This window comes from Ranitomeya variabilis, chromosome 7, assembly GCF_051348905.1.
Source record: "Ranitomeya variabilis isolate aRanVar5 chromosome 7, aRanVar5.hap1, whole genome shotgun sequence".
NCBI lineage: Eukaryota > Metazoa > Chordata > Amphibia > Anura > Dendrobatidae > Ranitomeya > Ranitomeya variabilis.
In genome coordinates, this window is record NC_135238.1 from 85,611,316 (window position 1) to 85,637,479 (window position 26,164).

At 41.6% G+C, this 26,164-nt stretch overlaps 1 protein-coding gene across 2 annotated transcripts in view; it reads right to left on the reverse strand.

The window, feature by feature from the left end:
* The window catches only part of TMEFF2 (transmembrane protein with EGF like and two follistatin like domains 2), a 1,006,851-nt gene that overhangs the window by 859,296 nt on the left and 121,391 nt on the right, over window positions 1-26,164 (reverse strand). For both annotated transcript variants that reach the window (XR_013218244.1, XM_077275380.1), the window contains exon 4: window positions 9,072-9,098. Coding sequence is in view for 1 of the 2 variants with exons in the window: in XM_077275380.1 (XP_077131495.1) it covers window positions 9,072-9,098 (27 nt within the window). In the remaining variant the exon portion in view is untranslated. The remainder of the gene's footprint in view (window positions 1-9,071; window positions 9,099-26,164) is intronic.

Sequence of the window (26,164 nt, forward strand, 5' to 3'; positions counted from 1 at the left end):
AACCGGTGCACCATCTGGCGGTGTCTTTGGAAAAGACGCCAGAAAGTATGCAGTGTGATAGAATTCTGTCCAGGAGCGAGCGACAGAATTTTAGACGGAAGAATGGATTGTGCTTCTATTGTGGGGATTCTACTCATGTTATATCAGCATGCTCTAGGCGTACAAAGAAGCTTGATAAGTCTGTTTCCATTGGCACCATTCAGTCTAAGTTTATTTTGTCTGTAACCCTGATTTGCTCTTTGTCATCCATTGCCACGGACGCCTATGTTGACTCTGGCGCCGCTCTGAGTCTTATGGATTGGTCCTTTGCCAATCGTTGTGGTTTTGATTTAGAGCCTTTGGAGACTCTTATTCCTCTGAAGGGGATTGACTCCACCCCATTGGCTAATAATAAACCACAATACTGGACACAAGTAACCATGCGTATCAATCCGGATCACCAGGAGATTATTCGTTTCCTGGTGCTGTATAATTTACATGACGATTTGGTACTGGGATTGCCATGGTTGCAGTCTCACAACCCAGTCTTGGACTGGAGAGCAATGTCTGTGTTGAGCTGGGGATGTAAGGGTATTCATGGGGACTTACCTTTGGTTTCTATTTCGTCGTCCATTCCCTCTGAAGTCCCTGAGTTCCTCTCTGATTATCAAGACGTCTTTGACGAACCCAAGCTTGGGTCGTTACCTCCGCACCGTGAGTGCGATTGTGCCATAGATTTGATACCGGGTTGCAAATATCCAAAGGGTCGTTTGTTTAATCTGTCTGTGCCGGAACATGCTGCTATGCGGGAATATATAAAGGAGTCTTTGGAAAAGGGACATATTCGTCCATCTTCTTCTCCCTTGGGAGCTGGGTTTTTCTTTGTCTCAAAAAAGGACGGCTCTTTGAGACCATGTATTGATTATCGGCTTCTGAATAAGATCACTGTTAAGTATCAATACCCATTGCCATTGCTTACTGATTTGTTTGCTCGTATAGAGGGTGCTAAGTGGTTCTCTAAAATTGATCTTCGTGGGGCGTATAATTTGGTGCGGATCAGGCAGGGGGATGAGTGGAAGACCGCATTTAATACGCCCGAGGGCCACTTTGAGTATTTGGTCATGCCTTTTGGTCTTTCTAATGCCCCTTCAGTTTTCCAGTCTTTTATGCATGATATTTTCCGCGATTTTCTGGATAAATTTATGATAATATATCTGGATGATATTCTGATTTTTTCTGATGACTGGGACTCTCATGTCCAGCAGGTCAGGAGAGTTTTTCAGGTTCTGCGGTCTAATTCTTTATGTGTGAAGGGGTCTAAGTGCGTTTTTGGGGTCCAGAAAATTTCCTTTTTAGGGTATATTTTTTCTCCCTCTTCCATTGAGATGGATCCCGTCAAGGTGCAAGCTATTTGTGACTGGACTCAGCCCTCCTCTCTTAAGGGTCTTCAGAGATTTTTGGGCTTTGCCAACTTTTACCGCCGATTTATTGCTGGTTTTTCGGATGTCGTTAAACCACTGACTGATTTGACCAGACAAGGCGCTGATGTTGCTAATTGGTCCCCTCATGCTGTAGAGGCCTTTCAGGAGCTTAAGCACCGTTTTGCCTCTGCCCCTGTGTTGCGTCAGCCTGATGTGAATCTGCCTTTTCAGGTTGAGGTTGACGCTTCGGAGATCGGAGCTGGGGCAGTGTTGTCGCAGAAAGGTTCCGACTGCTCCGTCATTAGGCCTTGTGCCTTCTTTTCTCGCAAATTTTCGCCCGCAGAGCGGAATTATGATGTTGGGAATCGGGAGCTTTTGGCCATGAAGTGGGCGTTTGAGGAGTGGCGCCATTGGCTAGAGGGGGCTAAGCATCAGGTGGTGGTATTGACTGACCACAAAAATTTGATTTATCTTGAGACTGCCAGGCGCCTGAATCCTAGACAGGCGCGCTGGTCTTTATTTTTTTCTCGCTTTAATTTTGTGGTGTCATACCTACCGGGTTCTAAGAATGTTAAGGCGGATGCCCTTTCTAGGAGTTTTGACCCGGACTCTCCTGGTAATTCTGAACCCACAGGTATCCTTAGGGAGGGAGTAATTTTGTCGGCCGTTTCTCCTGATCTGCGGCGGTCCTTGCAAGAGTTTCAGGCGGATAGACCGGATCGTTGTCCGCCTGATAGACTGTTTGTTCCGGATGATTGGACCAGTAGAGTCATCTCTGAGGTACATTCTTCTGCATTGGCAGGTCATCCCGGAATTTTTGGTACCAGGGATTTGGTGGCAAGATCCTTCTGGTGGCCTTCCCTGTCACGAGATGTGCGAGTCTTTGTGCAGTCATGTGACATTTGTGCTCGGGCCAAGTCTTGTAGTTCTCGGGCTAGCGGACTGCTGTTGCCCTTGCCTATTCCTAAGAGGCCTTGGACACACATCTCGATGGATTTTATTTCAGATCTGCCTGTTTCCCAGAAGATGTCTGTCATCTGGGTGGTCTGTGACCGTTTCTCTAAAATGGTCCATTTGGTTCCTCTGCCCAAGTTGCCTTCTTCTTCTGAGTTGGTTCCTCTGTTTTTTCAGAATGTTGTCCGATTGCACGGTATTCCTGAGAATATTGTTTCTGACAGAGGTACCCAATTTGTGTCTAGATTTTGGCGGGCATTCTGTGCTAGGATGGGCATAGATTTGTCTTTTTCATCTGCTTTTCACCCTCAGACTAATGGCCAGACCGAGCGGACTAATCAGACCCTGGAGACATATCTGAGGTGTTTTGTCTCTGCTGACCAGGATGATTGGGTTGCTTTTTTGCCATTGGCAGAGTTCGCCCTCAATAATCGGGCCAGCTCTTCCACCTTGGTGTCCCCGTTTTTCTGTAATTCGGGGTTTCACCCTCGATTTTCCTCCGGTCAGGTGGAATCCTCGGATTGTCCTGGAGTGGATGCGGTGGTGGAGAGATTGCATCACATCTGGGGGCAGGTTATGGACAATTTGAAGTTGTCCCAGGAGAAGACTCAGCGTTTTGCCAACCGTCATCGTCGTGTTGGTTCTCGGCTTTGTGTTGGAGATTTGGTGTGGTTGTCTTCTCGTTTTGTCCCTATGAGGGTCTCTTCTCCTAAGTTTAAACCTCGGTTCATCGGCCCTTATAGAATATTGGAGATTCTTAATCCTGTTTCTTTCCGTTTGGACCTCCCTGCGTCCTTTTCCATTCATAACGTTTTTCATCGGTCGTTATTGCGCAGGTATGAGGTACCTGTTGTACCTTCAGTTGAGCCTCCTGCTCCGGTGTTGGTTGAGGGTGAGTTGGAGTACGTTGTGGAGAAAATTTTGGACTCTCGTGTTTCCAGACGGAGACTCCAGTATCTGGTCAACTGGAAGGGTTACGGCCAGGAGGATAATTCTTGGGTCAATGCATCTGATGTTCATGCTTCTGATCTTGTTCGTGCCTTCCATAGGGCTCATCCTGGTCGCCCTGGTGGATCTGGTGAGGGTTCGGTGCCCCCTCCTTGAGGGGGGGGTACTGTTGTGAATTTGGATTCTGGGCTCCCCCGGTGGCCGCTTGTGGAATTGGATTTGTCATCCTCTTTCCTGTTTCACCTGGTTCCATCAGTAGTGGGTGTCGCTATTTAAGCTCATTTCTCTGGTGGTTTCTTGCCGGTCAACAATGTTATCTGATGCCTCTCAGTGCTTGTTCCTGCTTCTAGACTACTACTAGATAAGTTGGACTTTTGTCCATGTTTCATTTTGCCTATTTGTTCCAGTTCACAGCTGAAGTTTTGTTACTGTGTCTGGAAAGCTCTCGTTGATCAGGGATTGCTACTCTGGCGTTATGAGTTAATGCCAGAGTTTAAGGTAATCTCTGGATGGTGTTTTGTTAGTGTTTTTCTGCTGACCATGAAAGTATACTATCTGTCTTCTGCTATCTAGTAAGCGGACCTCAAATTTGCTAAGACTATTTTCCTGCTGCGTTTGTTGTTTCATCTGAACTCACCGTCATTATATGTGGGGGGCTACTGTCTTCTTTCGAATATTTCTCTAGAGGTGAGCCAGGTCTTATATTTCCCTCTGCTAGCTATTTAGGTCTTAGGCCAGAGCTGGGCATCTAGCTATAAATAGGAAATGCTACCTGGCTATTTCTAGTTGCGCGGCAGGCTTAGTTCATGGTCAGTATAGTTCCATCTTCCGAGAGCTTGTCCCTCTATAGGCTTGCTATGATCTCTGCCTGCAGAGATCATGACATTTTCCTTATTTTTGGTTTTCTTCATGATGCTTGAATATTGATGTTGCAGCTTTGAGACAATGAGGCCAGGTGCAGTAGAACTGGTAAGGAGTGTGACCTACTCATGCAGTTCTGGGGAGAATCTCTGAAGTAACCTTGTAAGTCATGTACCATTGATTTTAATGGCTTTCTGATTAGAATGGTCAGTCAATGAGTCATATCATTGTCAATTCTGAAGAGCACCGAATGGATATTTCCAATTCATAATTTATGAAATGGGTGAAGATATTCAAAATAAGTTTATTTTGCCATTTTCTTTATCAATAGCTACTACATAACTTTGTTTGCTACCATAAGACTTCTTCCCCTCCTTCAAAGTATTATCTAGAGGCCTAGAGTCATTTGAATATAAACCTTTGATGAGTTGAGACACGGCTCTGGATCAGTCTCCATTTGACACAAATGTCAATCTTATTAATACAAATAACGCTGTGCCCGCTCTGCTCACTGCATCCATTAAAACTGCAGTTTAAGATTTGTAAACTCTAAGCCGGGGTAAAGAGATTAATCTCAGCAACATTCCTCCCCTTGTTTCCGAATAGCCTGTATAAAATATTGCTACCACTTTTCAAAGCAACAAAAAGATGCATTTAAAAACAGTTTACGTAAGAGTTCTTCACAAGTTTATGTAAGCAATCACAAGAATTGCATACATAATTAAAATCCCAGAAGGGTTGATTTACACGATTCTTACTGCATTGCAAATTAAGAAGGAGAAGCCTACAAATCACTTAATTCTGTTCTTCCTGTGCAGGACTAAAAACTAAAAATAATACTGAGCCAGGCAGACAAGGAGTGAGAATGGCTATCAGTGTCTAACCACTTAAAGCTTGTTTTGCTTACATGATACCGACATCTAGAACTGCTGCTGACCCACGTCTGGTCTTCAGCAGCAGAGTCTGATATAGGAAAGACACTGTCACTGGGTCATTAGAGTTTTGAAAGGACACGATCGGATTAGATTTGCAGTGATAGGCAAAAGATATTTACTATGCAGTGATTGACTCTTTATGGTGTAGTAGCAAATATAAGATCACTTTACAAATCGTGAGAAAAGTTCCTATTAGCCAGTATTTTAGTGATTAATTTCAGTTTATCTACATTACATCAGACACAGAATTTTGATATCTGCTCTACAGAATAAACTCCACATTTGTTTTTGCGTTTTTTTTTTTTGTTTTTTTTTTGGGGGGGGTAATTCTTTTTTTTAATTCAAACTTCTGCCACATCAACTTAATCATTTTTCCAAAGTATTCTATCTATGGGTGAACATCATGTGCTGATGACTGTTAGGGCTAGCGGAACACACTGAGTAAATACAGATGTTATTATTGGTGCGTTCGCAGCCCGGGGTCCACCGTGCAGGAGGAACCTGCTGCTAGCAAATGACGGCACTATATGACGTATAAGCGAACTCTAAACAAATATATGCATAACAATATCACTGGCGCTCGCCACTGGTACCCACCAAGTGAGTGGGAGTGACCTATACAATCACCCAGCTGCTGGTATCCTCAGAAAGAGTGCCACTTCTGTGAAAAAAACCAATAGATATACTACTAATAGATACCGCGCTCGGGTGATTAGGGTGAGCTATCCCTGGCTGCAGGGGTACGATAGACCTGAGAGCAATGATGGATTGTGAAAAAACCACACTATCAGTGGTGGTATGCCCAATTATGGGCTATTGTGCAGGCTGTCCAACTGCTTGATACCAGCAGTATATGCTTTTCATGCAAAAGAAGATAATATATCCCCCGGCAGAATAAATATAAACAAGTGTGGTCACCGCAATCAGTACATATAGAAACAATCACTGCATTACACTAGGAAAAAATGGCCGTCGCTGACAAGCAGCATGTGACGTCACAGGCCTACGGAGCCCCACTGAGGCCAAAAGACTAACCGACGCGTTTCGAAGGGTAAACGCCCTTCTTCATCAGGGTTGATGTCTGACGTCATACGCTGCTTGTCAGTGGTGGCCATTTTTTCCTAGTGTAACCAGGGACGCCTCCGGCCGGGACGTTCCCTGGCTCTACACTCAGCAGCGACACCCTATACTGGTCGCGGTCGATCAGTACATGTGCGCCCACCTGTCTGCTACCATCTGCAGGATAGTCTTACCCCAACGCCTGCCACTGCACTTGCTGCACACCACCTCTGACACTTACCAGGAGCAGCGGGGCGGCTACTCAGTGCAGCACATGGTAAGAGCTTCATGCAGCGATTGTTTCTATATGTACTGATTGCGGTGACCACACTTGTTTATATTTATTCTGCCGGGGGATATATTATCTTCTTTTGCATGAAAAGCATATACTGCTGGTATCAAGCAGTTGGACAGCCTGCACAATAGCCCATAATTGGGCATACCACCACTGATAGTGTGGTTTTTTCACAATCCATCATTGCTCTCAGGTCTATCGCACCCCTGCAGCCAGGGATAGCTCACCCTAATCACCCGAGCATGGTATCTATTAGTAGTATAAGCGAACTCTGTTACTTCACAGAGTCGCACAGAAAGAAGATGCTGTGTCCTGTTAATGTCACAGGGAAACACAGGTAACTGCTGAGCTAATGGCAGTCAGTGCTCAAGCACTCAGAGAAGCACACAAAACACTCCTCTCCGGTGGAACCGGAATTCTAGAGGCTATGAGCCAGCCCTGAATACATTCATACAAAACTCCTCAATAGAGGTGCCGGTATTCTAGGGGCTTATTTCAGCCAAACCCTGTCCACATACAGCCGTGACCACAATAGCAAAGCTTATACACATGTTGATACTAGCGCATGGCCATGCTAACCTTTTATAGCTGCAGCAACTTCAGGACCTTCCTAGAGGACCAATGGGAGCTGCCACAGTATCTGAGCAACTTCAGGACCTTCATAGAGGACCAATGGGAGCTGCTGTAGTACCTGAGCCTGTGACCCCCGACCTCCAATGAGAGGACTTACCCTGGGCATGCTCAGAAGGGAAAAAGCAGGACTTAGTCCCAGAGACGTCTGCTCACCGCTGACCAGTACTGGCTATAATGGCAGAACCTGGAAGAACAGCAGTAACCAGGCGCAGAGTATCTGCCTGAGCCAGACGCTGGGACCAACGTCTCCGCTGAGCAGGCTCCACTGCGGCTGGAGAAGGATGGGAGACCACAGCGGAGATGGCTCGAGATTCCCCCTGTGCAGAGGTGGGAACTCGACACCTAAAAGATGACATTGCTGTGGCAAAGTGCGGCAAAAAAAAGCAAAATAAGATTGGAAAGATTGGGTACATTCAATACCTTCATCATTCGATACAGAATGTTGTGATTTTTTTTATTTGGGTTTATACAGGATTCAAGAGAAAAAAAAAAACATTTGCCATTCTCTATATGAAACCAGAGTCATATTTAGATACAGCAGATGCCACCTACATCTCTTAGAAATCCTTAAATAGTAAGTGCAAATTTTCATCATAAGTCAATGATAAGTCAAGAAATGTTGAAATATATCAGATATATATGCTTCTTTCTCCACTTATCAGTCCCCTGCAGTGATCATTCACTCACAAACAGAATAGAATATCCATGGGATAGGCCTTTAATATGAAATCAATAGCGGTCTGATGTCTAGAATCACCATGAAAGAGCTAAAAACTGCTCAAAGCGTTCAGAATTAAACATTACCATTAAAATTGTTTAGTAGCTGCTGCTAAGCTTAATCATCACATTCACTTGATGAGAAAGAAAGAGCCGTACTGATCAGTGGCCACTAAGCAATATACTGGGCTGCTGTGTTCTGCCCTAGACATTCCTTAGGTCTAGTTGCTGCTGGAGAGAATTTCTACTGAACGGTGTGGGTGCAAGATATTGGACTGCCACTAGTGATGAGCGAGTATACTCTTTGCTCAGGTTTTCCCGAGCATGCACAGGTGGTCTCTGAGTATTTGCTAGTGCTCGGAGATTTAGTTTTCCTTGCTGCAGCTGCATGGTTTATGGCTGCTAGCCAGCTTGAGTACATGTGGGGGTTGCCTGGTTGCTAGGGAATCTCCACATGTATTCAGCCTGTCTAGCAGCCGCAAATCATGCAGCTGCGGTGACAAAAACTAAATCTCTGAGCACTCACAAATACTCGGAGACCAACCGAGCGTGCTCGGGAAAACCTGAGCAACGAGTATACTCCCTCATCACTAACTGCCACCAATCTAATCTTGATAACCTATACTACGGATAGGCAGTCAATATCTTATTCTGAAACAACCTCTTTAAATCAGTCAACATTAGTGTTGTTCGAACACTGAAATACTCGAGCGCTCAGTACTCAAATCGAGCACGTCAACACTCCGACATGCTCGAGTAGCGAGTGTAATGGAAGTGAACGACAAACCCAAGAATTTTTCTAGAGGATGGAAAAACTCTCTCTCTCCGGCTCAGATAATTCACTTATGAGGATCTGAGCACTCAACGATCATGCGATACTCGGGACCATTTGCTACTTTGTTCAAGCGCACTGATGCTCACTCAAGTATCGAGATGTGACGAGCACACTCGACCATCATTAGTTAACCTATCTGGATTATAAAAGCCTAGTGAAAAGAGTGGAGGGAGAAGCTGAAGTAAGAAAATGACAGTAAATATAAATAGAAAATGGTTTTAGTACAAAGAGAAAAACTGATAAAAATGCATGCTACAAGTCATATAATGGCCATAAACATAATAAATGTCATACAAATGTGGCTCCATACATAATAGTCAAAATGGGTTCACATTGATAAAGTCTTCATATAACAGAACTAAGAATGCAATCATTGCAAATGCATAACATGTGCGACGGTGCAATAATATGAAATTAAAAGCATGATCACTTACCTCCATCACCAGAGCCTGAACCTCCCTCTGAAAAAAGAAGACATTTTGAGATAAATGATTACATTCATAATAAGACAATGATATAATTGTCAGAAAAATTGATATGTCTGTCTATTTAGCTGAGTTTTATTTTGCTTTTTTGTCCAGAACAATATGTTCAAGGTTAAAGTTGTGCTATGCAGGTACTGTCAGAGAAAAGAGCCCTTAATAAAAGGAATCATGTTCATTTTTGCCATTGAATATAACCTTCCTGCTCACTGAGACATGCTATGAGACAATGATTAAACAACCAGCCATGAACGTAGACAAACAATAGTCTGAATAGGTTAATACATAACTTCTAAGATCACAGAATTTGTGTTACGTAACAATCATTTTACTTGTTATCTATTATGTAACTATTACACCTGTAGTTATCTGGGGTATTAAGGGGCAAAGAATCGTATCTCACTGTGTCCTGATCTTTGCCTTTTGCATTATGTGCTCGCAAGAGAATGTGATATAAGAAGGTGAACACTTTCTTAATAAGGTTTTTGTCTTACTGTAACTGTATTTTTTATTTTATTTTTGAGCACTGTTTTTTTCCCATATCAGAATCTGTATTAACCCCTTCATGACCTTGGGATTTTCCATTTTTCAGTGTTCGTTTTTCGCTCCCCTCCTTCCCATAGCCATAACTTTTTATTTTTCAGTCAATATGGCCATGTGAGGGCTTATTTTTTGTGAAACAAGTTGTACTTTTGAACGACATCATTGGTTTTAGCATGTCATGTACTAGAAAACGGGAAAAAAATTCCAAGTGCGGTGAAATTGCAAAAAAAAGTGCAATCCCACACTTGTTTTTTGTTTGGCTTTTTTACTAGGTTCACTAAATGCTAAAACTGAACTGCGATTATGATTCTCCAGGTCATTACGAGTTCATAGACACCAAACATGTCTACGTTTTCTTTTATCTAAGTGGTGAAAAAAAATTCAAAACTTTGCTAAAAAAAAAAATTGCACCATTTTCTGATAACTGTAGCGTCTCCATTTTTCATGATCTGGGGTCGGTTGAGGGCTTATTTTTTGTGTGCCGAGCTGGCGTTTTTAATGATAGCATTTGGTGCAGATACATTCTTTTGATCGCCCGTTATTGCATTTTAATGCAATGTCGTGGCGACCAAAAAAACGTAATTCTGGCGTTTAAAATGTTTTTCTCGCTACGCCGTTTAGTGATCAGGTTAATCCTTTTTTTTATTGATAGATCGGACGATTCTGAATGTGGCGATACCAAATATGTGTAGGTTTGATATTTTTTTTATTGATTTATTTTGAATGGGGCGAAAGGGGGGCGATTTAAACTTTTATATTTTTTTTATTTTTTTCACATTTTTTTAAACTTTTTTTAACTTTTGCCATGCTTCAATAGCCTCCATAGGAGGCTAGAAGCTGGCACAACTCGATCGGCTCAGCTACATAGCAGCGATCATCAGATCCCTGCTATGTAGCTGAATTGCAGGTGTGCTATGAGCGCCGACCACAGGGTGGCGCTCACAGCTAGCCAGGATTAGTAACCATAGAGGTCTCAAGGACCTCTATAGTTACCATTCTGATGCATTGCTGACCCCAGATCTTGTGACGGGGTCGGCGATGTGCTCATTTCCGGCCAGATGGCCGGAGGCACCGGTTAAAGGGACTCTGTCACCTGAATTTGGAGGGAACAATTTTCAGCCATAGGGGCGGGGTTTTTGATTCACCCTTTCCTTACCCACTGGCTGCATGCTGGCTGCAATATTGGATTGAAGTTCATTCTCTGTCCTCCATAGAACACACCTGCGCAAGGCAAGATTGCCTTGTGCAGGCATGTACTACGGAGGACAGAGAATGAACTTCAATCCAATATTGCAGCCAGCATGCAGCCAGCGGGTAAGGAAAGGGTGAATGAAACACCCGAAAACCCCGCCTCTATGGCTGAAAATTGTTCCCTCCAAATTCAGGTGACAGATTCCCTTTAAATGCCGCTGTCTGCGTTTGACAGCGGCATTTAACTAGCTAATAGCGGCGGGTGAATCGTGATTTCACCCGCCGCTATTCCGGGCACATGTCAGCTGTTCAAAACAGCTGACATGTCCTGGCTTTGATGCGGGCTCACCGCCGGAGCCCGCATCAAAGCGGGGGTTCTGACTTTGGACGTACTATCCCGTCCGAGGTCAGAAAGGGGTTAAAAATCAACATTAGAAATCTTGCAATTTTTACACTTGTCACTCTAATTTTCTGTTGTTCCAAAAAATCCAGTTGAACTTTAGCAGTAATGGAAAGACTATTACACTATATTTTGCATTGACATTTGTATTGGAGCTGTGACATTGCTGATTGTGATAGGTGGATCCTGTGCTATCAGCAATTTACAGAGGAGTTACCCATCATTGTAATCCTGCCTCTGATGACAAGGAAACTGCTAAAAACTTTTCTTGAAATTACACATATTATGAAAGTAAAATAGTACCAGTAGTGTGAAATTTGCAAGATTACTAAATGTAGATCCCTATTGTTTTGTATCTCATGAAACAGATAAACTAGATTTAAACAATAGTTAATTTATGACAAAACATGTAACAAATTTTACATGTTGAACTAGACACATGATTTAATAGTGTCGCAGAGTGAAAAAACACATTTTTTTTAGCTCACCTCTCTATTGCGGAAATAGTAGTAATCAAAATACTTGTCACCTAATGAGTTAACTTTAGTGGGTGTGGGGGTGCACTTCTTCTCACTGTATGAGATGCTATCTGATAAAACCCACTTTGACTTAACTAGAGTTAACTCAGTAGTTGCCAAATAAAGCTATGCACAGGATAATAGGCCGGAGCTACTGTTACACCTATTGTCAGCGTAATTAGATATCAAGGGATAGCCAAGTCTAACGAGCCCCTGGGATCTCGGATGCCCACCGGGGGTAAAAACAAGTAAAAAAAGTCCATGAAATAGAATAAATATGGCACTCGCCATCACATTAAAATTTTATTATGTCACATTAAAACATGGATGCAGAAGAGTCTGTGGAATACAGGATGGACAATATACTTGGAATGCTAACATCTTCACAATAGAGAGGCAAAATGAAAATTTTATTCATCTCTGTAATCCAAGAAGTATTGTTTCTCCTTGCGGAGAATGACATGTTAAGCATGTTGAGATGAGGAGACTAAAAGCCGCAGTGCTCCTCTGGGAAATATGCAAATTGTCTCTTCAGAGAGGAAGAAGACTAGAACTCTAGTGCCATCTATTGGAAGTAGCAATCCTAACAGTCAATGTCGACCCTTTAACGAGCCTTGTCACATGAGTTAGGATAAAAGCCAAACCAGCATATTTCCCAGAGGAGCATTGCGGCTTTAAGTCTCCTCATCTCGACATGCTTAACATGTTACTCTCCGCAAGGAGAAATTATACTTCTTGGATCCCGGTCAGATGCCTCTCTCTTAGCCAAACCAGATCTCCACTTTGCACTGATGAGGGCAGTACCCCAAAACACAGTGTCTGCAAATTGAAATTCTGGTTTGGTTTTTATCCGAAGTCATGTGACAAGACTTGTTAAAGGGTCGACATTGTTAGGATTGCTACTTCTTATAGGTGGCACTAGAGTTCTAGTCCTCTTCCTCTCTGAAGAGACAATTTGCATTCCTCTCTGCAGACACTATTACATCCCGTGTTTAATTCAATGCAAAAAAATTTGTGAAGGATCCTTCTTTTAAAAAAAAAGAACCATGGGACCTTTACCAAAAAAGAAGGAGACAAAAATGCTAGGAAAATTCACATCATAAATTAAACGACCTACAAAGGCAACTATATTTGGGTGGTGCGCATGGTTGTAACGTTAAAGTTTTACTAGCTTTCACTTTATTTTTTTTCATATACTTTGTGAGGGAGACCGTTACTGTTACATTTCTGGAATCCTGAGATTTTTTTTTCTCTTTAACACAAGAAAACTTTGCGTTTACAAACAAAAATGCAAATGAAATGCAAACAATTATGTTGCTTATGACTTGTGTCACAAACCAGGAAGCAAGTTTGTATAAAAGGCAAGCCTTGGGCTGAGGAATATTCATCAGTACAAAAACTAAGACTGCGGCAACTTAAACTACCCTCTTTTCTGTAGTTCATCAAAAATGAAATAAAAATGGCATTTTTAAGATAATATGCCTCAGAATATCACTGACCAATCAATTCACAGCAGGGTGTCCAACCGTCCAGAAATTACAGGACAGTCCATAAAAATAGGGCACTTTTTTGCCCTGTCCATAAAAAATGTAAAGCGTTTGTGATATTTTTGAAGCTGAAGAAATGCACATTATTATGACTGTAATTATCATAATTTTTCAGTGTACAGTGAATGCAGCTGATGTCTTCATATCAGAATTTTGGGATGTAGACATCGCTTATAATGATAATGGTTTACTATGGTTCTCCAATATGTCAGTAAAAAATATTGTGGCTCCATAATTTAAGTTGACAACCCTAATTCACAGTCACATAGACATTGCAGATCCTAAACATCCCTATCACTTGAGTCTGTGCATTAATATTTATGGACTGAGACTACTATATTCAGCATTTAGAATGAGGCAGTATTACACCACACTCTGATTTAGATCGTTCTATTCCTATGTGTAATGATAGATAATAATGGCTGCTACTTTTCCTTTTCACATATTTTTAGTAATTTCGATAGTCCCCCCTTATTTCCTGTGTGAGACCATGTGATGTGATAGACGTAGTAAGTCATTATGGGAAAGCCCTTGTGCCACACCTGATACTGTTTGAGATTGCACCTTCAAAAGCAATGTGTTAAATGGCACAAGGTGCTTTTGATTTTTTTTTTGCAATCCACATGAATCAAACCTCAAATTTATCAAATATTTGGAAATTTAACTCAAAATTCAATTCATAGTAGATTCATTTTACCTATAAGCTATATTTTAACATTGGATAAAGCATAGCCAGTGATTAGTGGAAGTTTCCAATATTATCATTAGTACTGTGGCACTGTAAGATAGTTATAATTTGATAATGTTTTGTGCCAATACATTGATCATTGTGTAGAAGTCTACATAATTTCTTAAAAATCAGATATTAAAGAATTTATTATAGGATAACAAAATACCTAAAAATAAATAATACTATCTTGTATTCTGAATTTTCTATTGTATTATCTCTTAACACAGCTTGGTTGCAATTTTTTACAGAACAAAGCAGAATTTTATGGTGAGGATACAGGAGAGGTATTCCTCCGATGACTCTTTCATGAAGGCCATATGTGCAGGTGTCTATAAACAGTAGAACAATGTACTACTACTCCAGTTTACTAAATCTTTCTGAAGGTCTTTTGGAGTCAAACTGGGGTTCTAATTTGCCTCTCTAGCAATCCTATGAGCAGCTCTCATTGAAATGTTGCTTGATCTTCTAGACCTTATATTGACCTCCCCTTTTCCTGTTAGCTGCCATTTCTTAATTACACTTTGAACTGAGGAAAGGGTAACTTGAAAATGCTCTGCTATCTTTTTATAGCCTTCCTGTGGTTTGTGGGCTTCCACCATTTTGATTTTATAGTGTCAGGCAGCTACTTTCAAGAACCCATGGCTGCCGTTTATTTGGCACAAGGTTAGAGGTGACTGGGTTTTTATAAAGCTAGGAAATTTCCATTACCTGCCCTTTCCTAATGATGATCGTGAACAAGCCATTACCCTAACAAGATAATAAAGGTATGAAACCATGGTCAACATTATTTGAACACAGAAATCTCCCAGGGTGTCCAAAGTTTGACACTGGCTCCTTTTGCTTTTTATAATTTTTAAAATGTAAAAAATGGCAATATATATGCCCAAAATACAAGGAAATATGTCATCTTTAGCACTTTAAGAGATCATTTCATCTTCAACTTGCTTAACTGTTCACAATAATGGTAGTTTTGACCAGGGGTGCCCAAATCCACTTGCTGTAGATCGACTCAATAGACTGCTCACAGAACTAGACAAGTTAATGCTTTATGCTTAAGTTTTGAAATTAAATAAAAATACACAGCCCTTCTGGGATAAAGGAAAAAACAAATATAGCATACAGCACAATCTGTCTCACTGTGGGGTTTGTCCGCTCAGGAAAAAACACAAGGTTCAGCTCTCTTTAACATGAGCACAGCTCTTGAGATCTCTTCTCCAGAGACACCGAACACTGAATGATTCAGAAGGCTTACTATTCACCTTCTAAACCACACTATGGGGTTCAGATTTGGCGAATAGCCTCCCACCCACTCTTCAGCTGTTCACAAAAAGCCTAGCCGATTAACCATTGTCAGCACTTACTGCACTGGAGCATTTTCCCTAGGTTCATATCACTAAAGCTAACATCCTCAGTGATACATACATGGAATACTGTGTCTCATTCTGTGCACCACATTTTAAAAACGATATTTAAAAACTGGAGCAAGTTCAGAGATAAGCTACAAGGATGGTGAGATACTACAAACTATGTCCTACAAGGAACGGTTAAAGGATCTGGGAATGTTTAGCTTGAAAAAAATAAGGCTAAGAGGAGACTAAATAGCTGTCTACAAATATATGAAGGGATGTCAAAGTGTAGAAGGATCATACTTATTTTCATATGCACATGGAAACACAAGAATCAATGGAATGAAACTGAAATTGAGAAAATACAGACAAGATATTAAAAAATCTTTTTGACAACGGGGGTGATAAATGAGTGGAACATGCTGCCATGAAAGGTGGTGAGTTCTCCTTCAATGGAAGTCTTTAAACAGAGGCTGAACAGACATTTGTCTGAGATGGTTTAGTGAATTCTGCTTTGAGCAGGGGGTTGGACTTGATGACCCAGGAGATTTATTCCAACACTAACGTTCTATGATTCTATGACATCTCCCCTCCATGACTTTGCCAGTTACCTTGTCACACACTGTATAGACAAAAATCCCCTTTATATACACTTTTTGTGTTTCTTTAATGGTAAAATTTGGTAAATGTGCTGCCTAGCAAGTAGGCTGGAATCTGGGTGGTGTCTCATTAGAACACAGCACGTTGAGCTGCCAATCCCAAGATGGTGGCTCCCATAAAATGGTTTGTTAAGAACATAGTTCACATAATAATAGTCACTATTCTTCCCAAAGTAATTTATTTCATGTTTATTTATTTATACAGTGTTGTAATTTACCATAGTATGTGTGAAGGTGAAAAGTCGTCTTTACCTGAGTGGTCAAGAGCTGCGGCATCAAGCACAATTACACCCGTATGGACGTCAGCTTACTTTAGTAGTATTCCTTTAGTATGCTGACATGGGGTAAGTATACAGTATGACAACATTTAAAAAGGGGTTCAAAAGCACAATCCACAAGACCTCATATACAGCTAACTGTAGAGAATTTAGAACTTTACAATTAAGGGAAAAAGGTTTTTGTTGTTGTTTTATAAGACATTTCACAGTTAGTGTTGAGCATTCCAATACTGCAAATAACGGGTATCGGCTGATATTCGCTGTATCGGAATTCCGATGCCGAGTTCCAATATTTTTGCGATATTGGGAATCGGGATCGGGATCCATATTAATGTAAAAAATAAAGAATAAAAATAAAAAATATGGATATACTCACCCCTCCGACGGACCCTGGACCTCAGCGGTGCAACCGGCAGCCTCCGTTCCTAAGAATGCAGTGAGTGTAGGACCTGCGATGACGTCGCGGCTTGTGATTGGTAGCATGACCGCTCATGTGACTGCTCACGTGACCGCTCACGTGACCGCGACGTCATCGAAGGTCCTTCACTCTGCATTCTTAGGAACGGAGGCAGATGCTTGCAGCGGTGACAGCCAAGGGCTCATCTGAGGGTGAGTATATCCATATTTTTTATTTTTATTCTTTATTTTTTACATGAATATGGATCCCAGGGCCTGAAGGAGAGTTTCCTCTCCTTCAGACCCTGGGAACCATCCAGGATCACTTCCGATATTTGTGTCCCATTGACTTGTATTGGTATAGGGTATCGGTATCGGCGATATCCGATATTTTTTGGATATCGGCCGATCCAATCTGATACCGATACTTTCAAATATCGGAAGGTATCGCTCAACACTATTCACAGTGTAATAAATACATTTGCACAAACAGACATTTTTTCTCACAAGAAGAAAATTTTTTTGGTTTTAGAAAACTAAAGTCACAATGTACAATCTCTTAGGCTATATTCCTGTTTAAAAAAACATACCATAGGAGGATTTTTGATCATTCAGTTAGTCTTGAAAGTAGAGGAAATATCAATGTAGCTGGAAACCAGTATTTACATATTGTTATGTACAAAGTTCATTGCATAATACATTTAAAGTATTTTGTTGAAATTGACCAATCCCTCTCTGAAAAACAAATCAAACTAGAAATACACTGTTCTGAATTATTCAGTGTATAACCAAGTAACAATGTAATGGTTATTCAGGAGAGGATATAAGTAGTTAGAAACGCCAACAAAAGACATTTGTCCATCCAGTTCAGCCTATATTCCATCAGAATAAATCCCCAGATCAATGTCTTTCTAAAGAACCTAATAACTGTAAGATACAATATTGTTACGCTCCAGGAAGACATCCAGGCCTTTTTAGAACTCCTCGACTGAGTTCGCCATCACCACCTGCTCAGGCAAGGAATTCCAGATTCTCACTGCCCTAACAGTAAATAATTCTCTTCTATGTTAGTGGAAAAACCTTCTCTCCTCCAGACGCAGAGAATGCTCCCCTTGAGACCGTCACCTTCCTTAGTATAAACAGATCCTTAGAGAGATATTTGTATTGTCCCCTTATATACTTATACATAGTTATTAGATCGCCCCTCAGTTGTCTTTTATCTAGACTAAATAATCCTAATTTTGCTAATCTCTCTGGGTATTGTAGTTCCCCCATCCCCTTTATTAATTTTGTTGCCCTCCTTTGTACTCGCTCTAGGTCCATTATATCCTTCCTGAACACTGGTGCTCAAAACTGTACACAGTACTCCATGTACACAATTAAAAGGATCTTACACTAATGAGACTGGAGTACTTACTTTGAAAATCCATGTCATAAAAGATGTATAATCCTTAAAAAAAAAAATTCCTGCCTGACATTAAATGAGCATTTCTGGATAGCAGCACATTTACATGGAGAATAATTGGTTTACTGTGGTTGGGAGGCTGCTGCTTTTCCCATGTATTATGTTTATTCTTTCTAGTCAGGTTTGCACTAACAGAGTTTTCTTAGCTCTGCAAGTTTGAGCTTTATGTCTTAGATAGGGATGAGCGGACCAGTGGAAGTTAGGATTATCTCTCTCTCTTCCCCCAGAAAAGTCTCTCTTCCCCAAAAAACCCTCTCTCTTTGTTCCCCTGGAACACTCTCTCTCTTCCCCCAGAACTCTCTCTCTCCATGTTCCCCTGGAATTATCTCTCCCTCTCTTCCCCTAGAACTCTCTGTTACTCCAGATCTCTTTCTCTCTACCCCCGTAACTCTCTCTCTTCTCATCCCCCAGAACACTCTCTCTTTCTCACTTCACAATGAATTCTTTCTCTTCCCCTGGAATTCTCTCTCTTCCCCTGAAATTCTTTCCCTCTTCCTCCAGAACTCTCTCTCTCTTCCCCCTGAATTATCTTTCTCTCCTACCTCTTTTTATCTTCCCCCGAAACTCTCTCTTTCTTCCCCCTGAATTCTCTCTCTCTCATACCCAGGAATTCTCAGAATTCTCTTTTGCTCTTCTCCCCGGAATTCTCTCTCTCTTCCCTGGAAATCTCTTTCTCTCTTCCCCCGGAATGCTCTCTCTCTTCCTCTGTTCCTCTGAAATTCTCTCTCTTTCCCCAGAAACTCTCTCTTCCCCTGAATTCTCTCCCCCCCACCCCGAAATTCTCTTTCTCTCTTCCCCTGGAATTCTTTCTCTCTTCACCTGATATTCTCTCTATTTTCCCCATGGATTTCTCTCTCTCTTCCCTGGAATGCCCTCTCTCTTCCCCCCGGAACTCTCTCTTCCCCCTGAATTCTCTATCTCCTTCCTCGAAACTCCGAATATTGCAATGGACTTCTGGGGAAAGTCCATATTTTGCATTTATCATCAGATAGTAACTGTCTGGTCTGAACAGCTAATTTTACAGTTCGTGTCTGCTCATCCCCAAGACTAATGCAGACAATCACGAAAGAGGAAAACCTTTTTCTCCGCCCCAAGCAGGGATGTACATATCATTGGTGCAACCACAGGGGTCCAACTCCAAATCAGGTGGAATTGTGCATTCTGATGAGCAATTGGATGTCAAAGTTGCCATATATTATAAAGAATAATGTTTTTTTAACCCCTTCATGACCCCAGATTTTTTTGGTTTTGCGTTTTCATTTTTCTCTCCCCTCCTTCGCAGAGCCATAACTTGCATATTTTTCCATCAATATGGCCATGCGAGGGCTTATTTTTTATGGGAAAAGTTTGAACAACATCATTGGTTTTGGCATGTCGTGTACTAGAAAACGGGAAAAAAATTCCAAGTGCTGGGAAATTGCAAAAAAAGTGCAATCCCACACTGGTTTTTTGTTTGGCTTTTTTGCTAAGTTCACTAAATGCTAAAACTGACCTGCCATTTTGATTCTCCAGGTTATTATGGGTTCATAGACATCAAACATGTCTTGGTTCTTTTTTATCTAAGTGGTGAAAAAAGATTCCAAACTTTGATTAAAAAAAAAGAAAAAAGAAAATTGCGCAATTTTTTCTGATACCCGTAGCGTCTCCATTTTTCGTGATCTGGAGTCGGGTGAGGGCTTATTTTTTGTGTGCCGAGCTGACGTTTTTAATGTTACCATTTTGGTGCAGATACGTTTTTCTGTTTGTCATGCCGACACATCGCTGACCTCCGATCACGTGATGGGGTCAGCAATGCACTCATTTCCGGCCCGATGGCCAGAAGCGCTAGGTAAATGCCGCTGTCAGCATTTGACAGCGGCATTTATCTAGTTAATAGCGGCGGGTGGATTGCGATTCCACTCGCCGCTATTACAGGCACATGCCAGCTGTACAAACCAGCTGTCATGTCCTGGCTTTGATGCAGGCTCACTGCCGGAGCCCGCATCAAAGCAGGGGCTCTGACCTCAGATGTACTATCCCATCCGAGGTCAGAAAAAGGTTAATGCATCACTCTAGAGTTTTTTGACTGCTAGATTTGTCCTTAAAATCCAAGTCCCCTGCCCCCTGTCTGATACTCACCTTCCAGGGTTTTCATCTGGTTTTGCTGCTACTCCAGTCTGTCACCTGCAGTTTGTGACCTTCCAGCTGCTCCATTGTTTGCTGGACAAAATGGCTGTCACTAATCAGTACAAGTCTATGAGAGCCTTGTTCTGGCTTTCATAAACTTACATTGAGTTCTTGTGATTTCGCGTCTGGCTTCTGGAGAGTAAGAGGCTGCACTCACAAGATGATGCTGCGGGATCGTATAGGCAACAAAAATTGGTGAAGATGCCAGAGGGTGAGTATATTACCGGGGGTAGGGGCCTTATATTTAAAGCACCATTCCAGATGTGAAAAAACCACTCTGCTTTAAAAAATATTGTTTTTTAACCCCTTTCTGCCACTGGGCGTACTATTCTGTCCATGTTGGGTGGGCCCTACTTCCCAAGGACGGAATAGTATGTCCAGCGCGATCGGCCGCGCTCAAGGGGGAGCGCAGCCGATCGCGGCCGGGTGTCAGCTGCCTATCGCAGCTGACATCCGGCACTATGTGCCAGGAGCGGTCATGGACCACCCCCGGCACATTAACCCCCGGCACACCGCGATCAAACATGATCGCGGTGTGCCGGCGGTACAGGGAAGCATCGCGCAGGGAGGAGGCTCCCTGCGGGCTTCCCTGAGACCCCCGGAGCAACGCGATGTGATCGCGTTGCTGTGAGGGTCTCTTACCTCCTATCCCTGCAGGCTCCAGATCCAAAATGGCCACGGGGCTGCATCCGGGTCCTGCAGGGATTACTTCCGGGTGCAGAACAGGCTCTAGTAAGCCTGCAGCCCTGGAACTCAGATCGGTGATCTGACAGAGTGCCGTGCAAACTGTCAGATCAGCGATCTGTGATGTCCCCCCTGGGACAAAGTAAAAAAGTTACAAAAAAAAATTCCACATGTGTAAAAAAAAATAAAAAATTCCTAAATAAATAAATAATAAAAAAAATATTCCCATAAATACATTTCTTTATCTAAATAAAAAAAATCAAACAATAAAAGTACACATATTTAGTATCGACACGTCCAAAATGACCCCACCTATAAAACTATATCACTAGTTAACCCCTTCAGTGAACACCGTAAAAAAAAAAAAAAAAAAAAAGAGGCAAAAAACAACGCTTTATTCTCATACCACCAAACAAAAAGTGGAATAACACACGATCAAAAAGACCGATATAAATAAACATGGTACCGCTGAAAATGTCATCTTGTCCCGCAAAACACGAGCCACAATACAGCATCATCAGCGAAAAAATAAAAAAGTTATAGTCCTCAGAATAAAGCGATGCCAAAATAATTATTTTTTCTATAAAATAGTTTTATCGTATAAAAGCGCCAAACATAAAAAAATGATATAAATGAGGTATCGCTGTAATCGTACTGACCCGAAGAATAAAACTACTTTATCAATTTTACCAAACGCGGAACGGTATAAACGCCTCCCCCAAAAGAAATTCATGAATAGCTGGTTTTTGGTCATTCTGCCTCACAAAAATCGGAATAAGAAGCGATCAAAAAATTTCCCATGCCCAAACATGTTACCAATAAAAACGTCAAATCGTCCCGCAAAAAACAAGACCTCACATGACTCTGTGGACTCAAATATGGAAAAAATATAGCTCTCAAAATGTGGTAACGAAAAAAACATTTTTTGCAATAAAAAGCGTCTTTCAGTGTGTGACGGCTGCCAATCATAAAAATCAGCTAAAAAACCCGCTATAAAAGTAAATCAAACCCCCCTTCATCACCTGCTTAGTTAGGAAAAATTAAAAAAAATTTAAAAATGTATTTATTTCCATTTTCCCATTAGGGTTAGGGTTAGGGCTAGGGTTAGGGTTAGGGTTAGGGCTAGGGTCAGGACTAGGGTTAGGGTTAGGGCTAGGGTTAGGGCTAGGGTTAGGGCTAGGGTTAGGGTTGGGGCTAGGGTTGGGGCTAGGGTTAAGGCTACATTTAGGGTTGGGGCTAAAGTTAGGGTTAGGGTTGAGGCTAAAGTTAGGGTTAGGGTTTGGATTACATTTACGGTTGGGAATAGGGTTGGGATTAGGGTTAGGGGTGTGTCTGGGTTAGAGGTGTGGTTAGGGTTACCGTTGGGATTAGGGTTAGGGGTGTGTTTGGATTAGGGTTTCAGTTATAATTGGGGGGTTTCCACTGTTTAGGCACATCAGGGGCTCTCAAAACGCGACATGGCGTCCAATCTCAATTCCAGCCAATTCTGCGTTGAAAAAGTAAAACAGTGCTCCTTCCCTTCCGAGCTCTCCCGTGCACCCAAACAGGGGATTACCCCAACATATGGGGTATCATCGTACTCGGAACACATTGGAGAACAACTTTTGGGGTCCAATTTCTCCTGTTACCCTTGGGAAAATACAAAACTAGGGGCTAAAATATAATTTTTAAAACACATCTAGATGAGTTCCTTAGGGGGTCTACTTTCCAAAATGGTGTCACTTGTGGGGGGTTTCTACTGTGTAGGTACATTAGGGGCTCTGCAAACGCAATGTGACACCTACAGACCATTCCATCTAAGTCTGCATTCCAAATGGCGCTCCTTCCCTTCTGAGCCCTCCCATGCGCCCAAACGGTGGTTCCCCCCACATATGGGGTATCAGCGTACTCAAGACAAATTGGACAACAACTTTTGGGGTCCAATTTCTCCTGTTACCCTTGGGAAAATACAAAACTGGGGGCTAAAAATTAATTTTGGGGGGAATTTTTTATTTTTTTTATTTTCACGGCTCTGCATTATAAACTGTAGTGAAACACTTGGAGGTTCAAAGTTCTCACAACACAACTAGATAAGTTCCTTGTGGGGTATCGTTTCCAATATTGGGTCACTTGTGTGGGGTTTCTACTGTTTAGGTACATTAGGGGCTCTGCAAACGCAATGTGACGCCTGCAGACCAATCCATCTAAGTCTGCATTGCAAATGATGCTCCTTCCCTTCCGAGCTCTGCCATGCGCTCAAACGGTGGTTCCCCCCCACATATCAGGTATCGGCGTACTCAGGAGAAATTGGCCAACAATATTTAGGGTCCAATTTCTCCTGTTACCCTTGGAAAAATACAAAACTGGGGGCTAAAAAATAATTTTTGTGAAAAATTTTTTTTTTTTATTTGCACGGCTCTGCGTTATAAACTGTAGTGAAACACTTGGGGGTTCAAAGCTCTCACAACACATCTAGGTGAGTTCCTTAGGGGGTCTCCTTTCCAAAATGGTGTCACTTGTGTTTTTTTTTTACTGTTTAGGTACATTAGGGGCTCTGCAAACGCAATGTGACGCCTGCAGACCATTCCATCTAAGTCTGCATTCCAAATGGTGCTCCATCCCTTCCGAGCCCTCCCATGCGCCCAAACGGTGTTTCCCCCCCACATATGGGATATCTTCGTACTCAGAACAAATTGGACAACAACTTTTGGGGTCCAATTTCTCCTGTTACCCTCGGGAAAATACAAAACTGGGGGCTAAAAAATAATTTTTCTGGGAAAAAATTTTTGTTTTATTTTTATGGCTCTGCATTATAAACTTCTGTGAAGCACTTGGTGGGTCAAAGTGCTCACTACACATCTAGATAAGTTCCCTAGGGGGACTACTTTCCAAAATGGTGTCACTTGTGGGGTTTTCAATGTTTAGGCACATCAGGGGCTCTCCAAACGCAACATGGCGACCCATCTCAATTCCAGTCAATTTTGCATTGAAAAGTCAAATGGAGCTCCTTCGCTTCCGAGCTCTGTCATGCGCACAAACAGTGGTTTACCCCCACATATGGGGTATCAGCGTACTCAGGACAAATTGTACAACATCTTTTGGGGTCCATTTTCTCCTGTTACCCTTAGTGTAATAAAACAAATTGGAGCTGAAGTAAATTTTGTGTGAAAAAAAGTTAAATGTTCATTTTTATTTAAACATTCCAAAAATTCCTGTGAAACACCTGAAGGGTTAATAAACTTCTTGAATGTAGTTTTGAGCACCTTAAGGGGTGCAGTTTTTAGAATGGTGTCACACTTGGGTATTTTCTATCATATAGACCCCTCAAAATGACTTCAAATGAGATGTGGTCCCTAAAAAAAAATTGTGTTGTAAAAATGAGAAATTGCTGGTCAACTTTTAACCCTTATAACTCCCTAACGAAAAAAAATGTTGGTTCCAAAATGGTGCTGATGTAAAGTAGACATGTGGGAAATGTTACTTATTAAGTATTTTGTGTGGCATATCACTGTGATTTAATTGCATAAAAATTCAAAGTTGGAAAATTGCGAAATTTTCGAAATTTTCCGTTTTTTTCACAAATAAATGCAGCTAATATCAAAGAAATTTTACCAGTTTCATGAAGTACAATATGTCACGAGAAAACAGTGTCAGAATCACTAGGGTCCGTTGAAGCGTTCCAGAGTTATAACCTCATAAAAGGACAGTGGTCAGAATTGTAAAAATTGACCTGGTCATTAACGTGCAAACCACCCTTGGGGGTGAAGGGGTTAAAAAAAAGCAATTGGAAATATTCTCAAGGTGGTGTTCACCTTAGTGCAAGTAGTGAGTTCTCCTTAGTGGCTGCACTTCCAATTGACAATTGCATCCATTTATTAAGCAACTGAAGGCTCCTACTGCCTCTTGTTTTTGACAAGGCCCTGCTGGCTCTCCTATTATGTCTGTGGCAGTGTCGAATTCTCAAAGTACCTGGAGTTTGACGATAAAGTACAGCCCTAATGGTCTATATTAAAGGGACAGTCACATTAGCTGTTTATTTTGACCATTTTTTAACTCCTGAATTTGACCGTGAAATCAGCTTTCTTCTTACAATTAACCCTTTGGATTAACTTTGCCTTTTGCTTACATGTTGTTATTTTCCTGGTTCTCGGTGTATATCCTTATTACACTTACCCTGGTATTAGGAGATGCTCACAATTCACATGGCACTGCTTCCACTAATTGATGTTCATATAAATCTGATTGGGAAAGTCAACAACTTTTTTGCAAGAAGAATCAAGACAATTAGGGAGCTTATTAGACTCACACAAATTTAATTTTGATTTAGTTTACTGTTATCTCTGATGAAAAAAAATAATTTTTAGACCAAGGGATCATTCATAACTAAATGTTTAATTCTCATACATGTTCTGTCTGAGGTTTTCACTGATAGAATTTGCATCCATTATTGTCTATAGGTGTGGGTGGTCTGCAAAAAAATGGAGACTTGTCTGTTTTTGATCTTAGTCTAGAATCAAGGTTGCCAATGCAAGTCTATGGGACAGTGAAAAAACAGTTTATGAATTATGCATTATCAGTATACTATTTGTCACCAATAGAAATGTACAAAAAAGGACACAGTTTCATTCCAAAAAAGCTTGTATTTTTACCTTTTTGAATTGTAAACATATTAAATCATAATGGATTTAATATTTTTTACAGTGATTTCTTGATATAACGTATTTTTTGCGCTATAAGATGTTTTTTCCTTCAAAATTTTGGAGGAAAGTGGGGGGTGCATCTTATAGTCTAGATGTACCTGCTGTGGCTGTGGATGGGGGGTTGTAGAGCAGAAGCGTCGAAGGAGAGTCACAGAGACAGGAGCCGGCTGCTGCAGCTAACAGGTATGTTCGCTGTTAAAGAAAATGATTATTCACTGCTCCCCATGCCCATAATCCCACCCACCTCTATGCACTGAAGATGGCTCTGAGAGGTGGGTGGGACTATGGGAATGGAGAGCAGTAAATATTAATCGTCTTTAATACAGTGTTAGTCGCTGCTGGGCAATCATGTGTGCTCACTATTAAAAAGAATAAATATTCACAGCTCTCCACTCCCATAGTCCGGTGCGTGGAGAACAGTGAATATTCCAGCAGCTCACCTC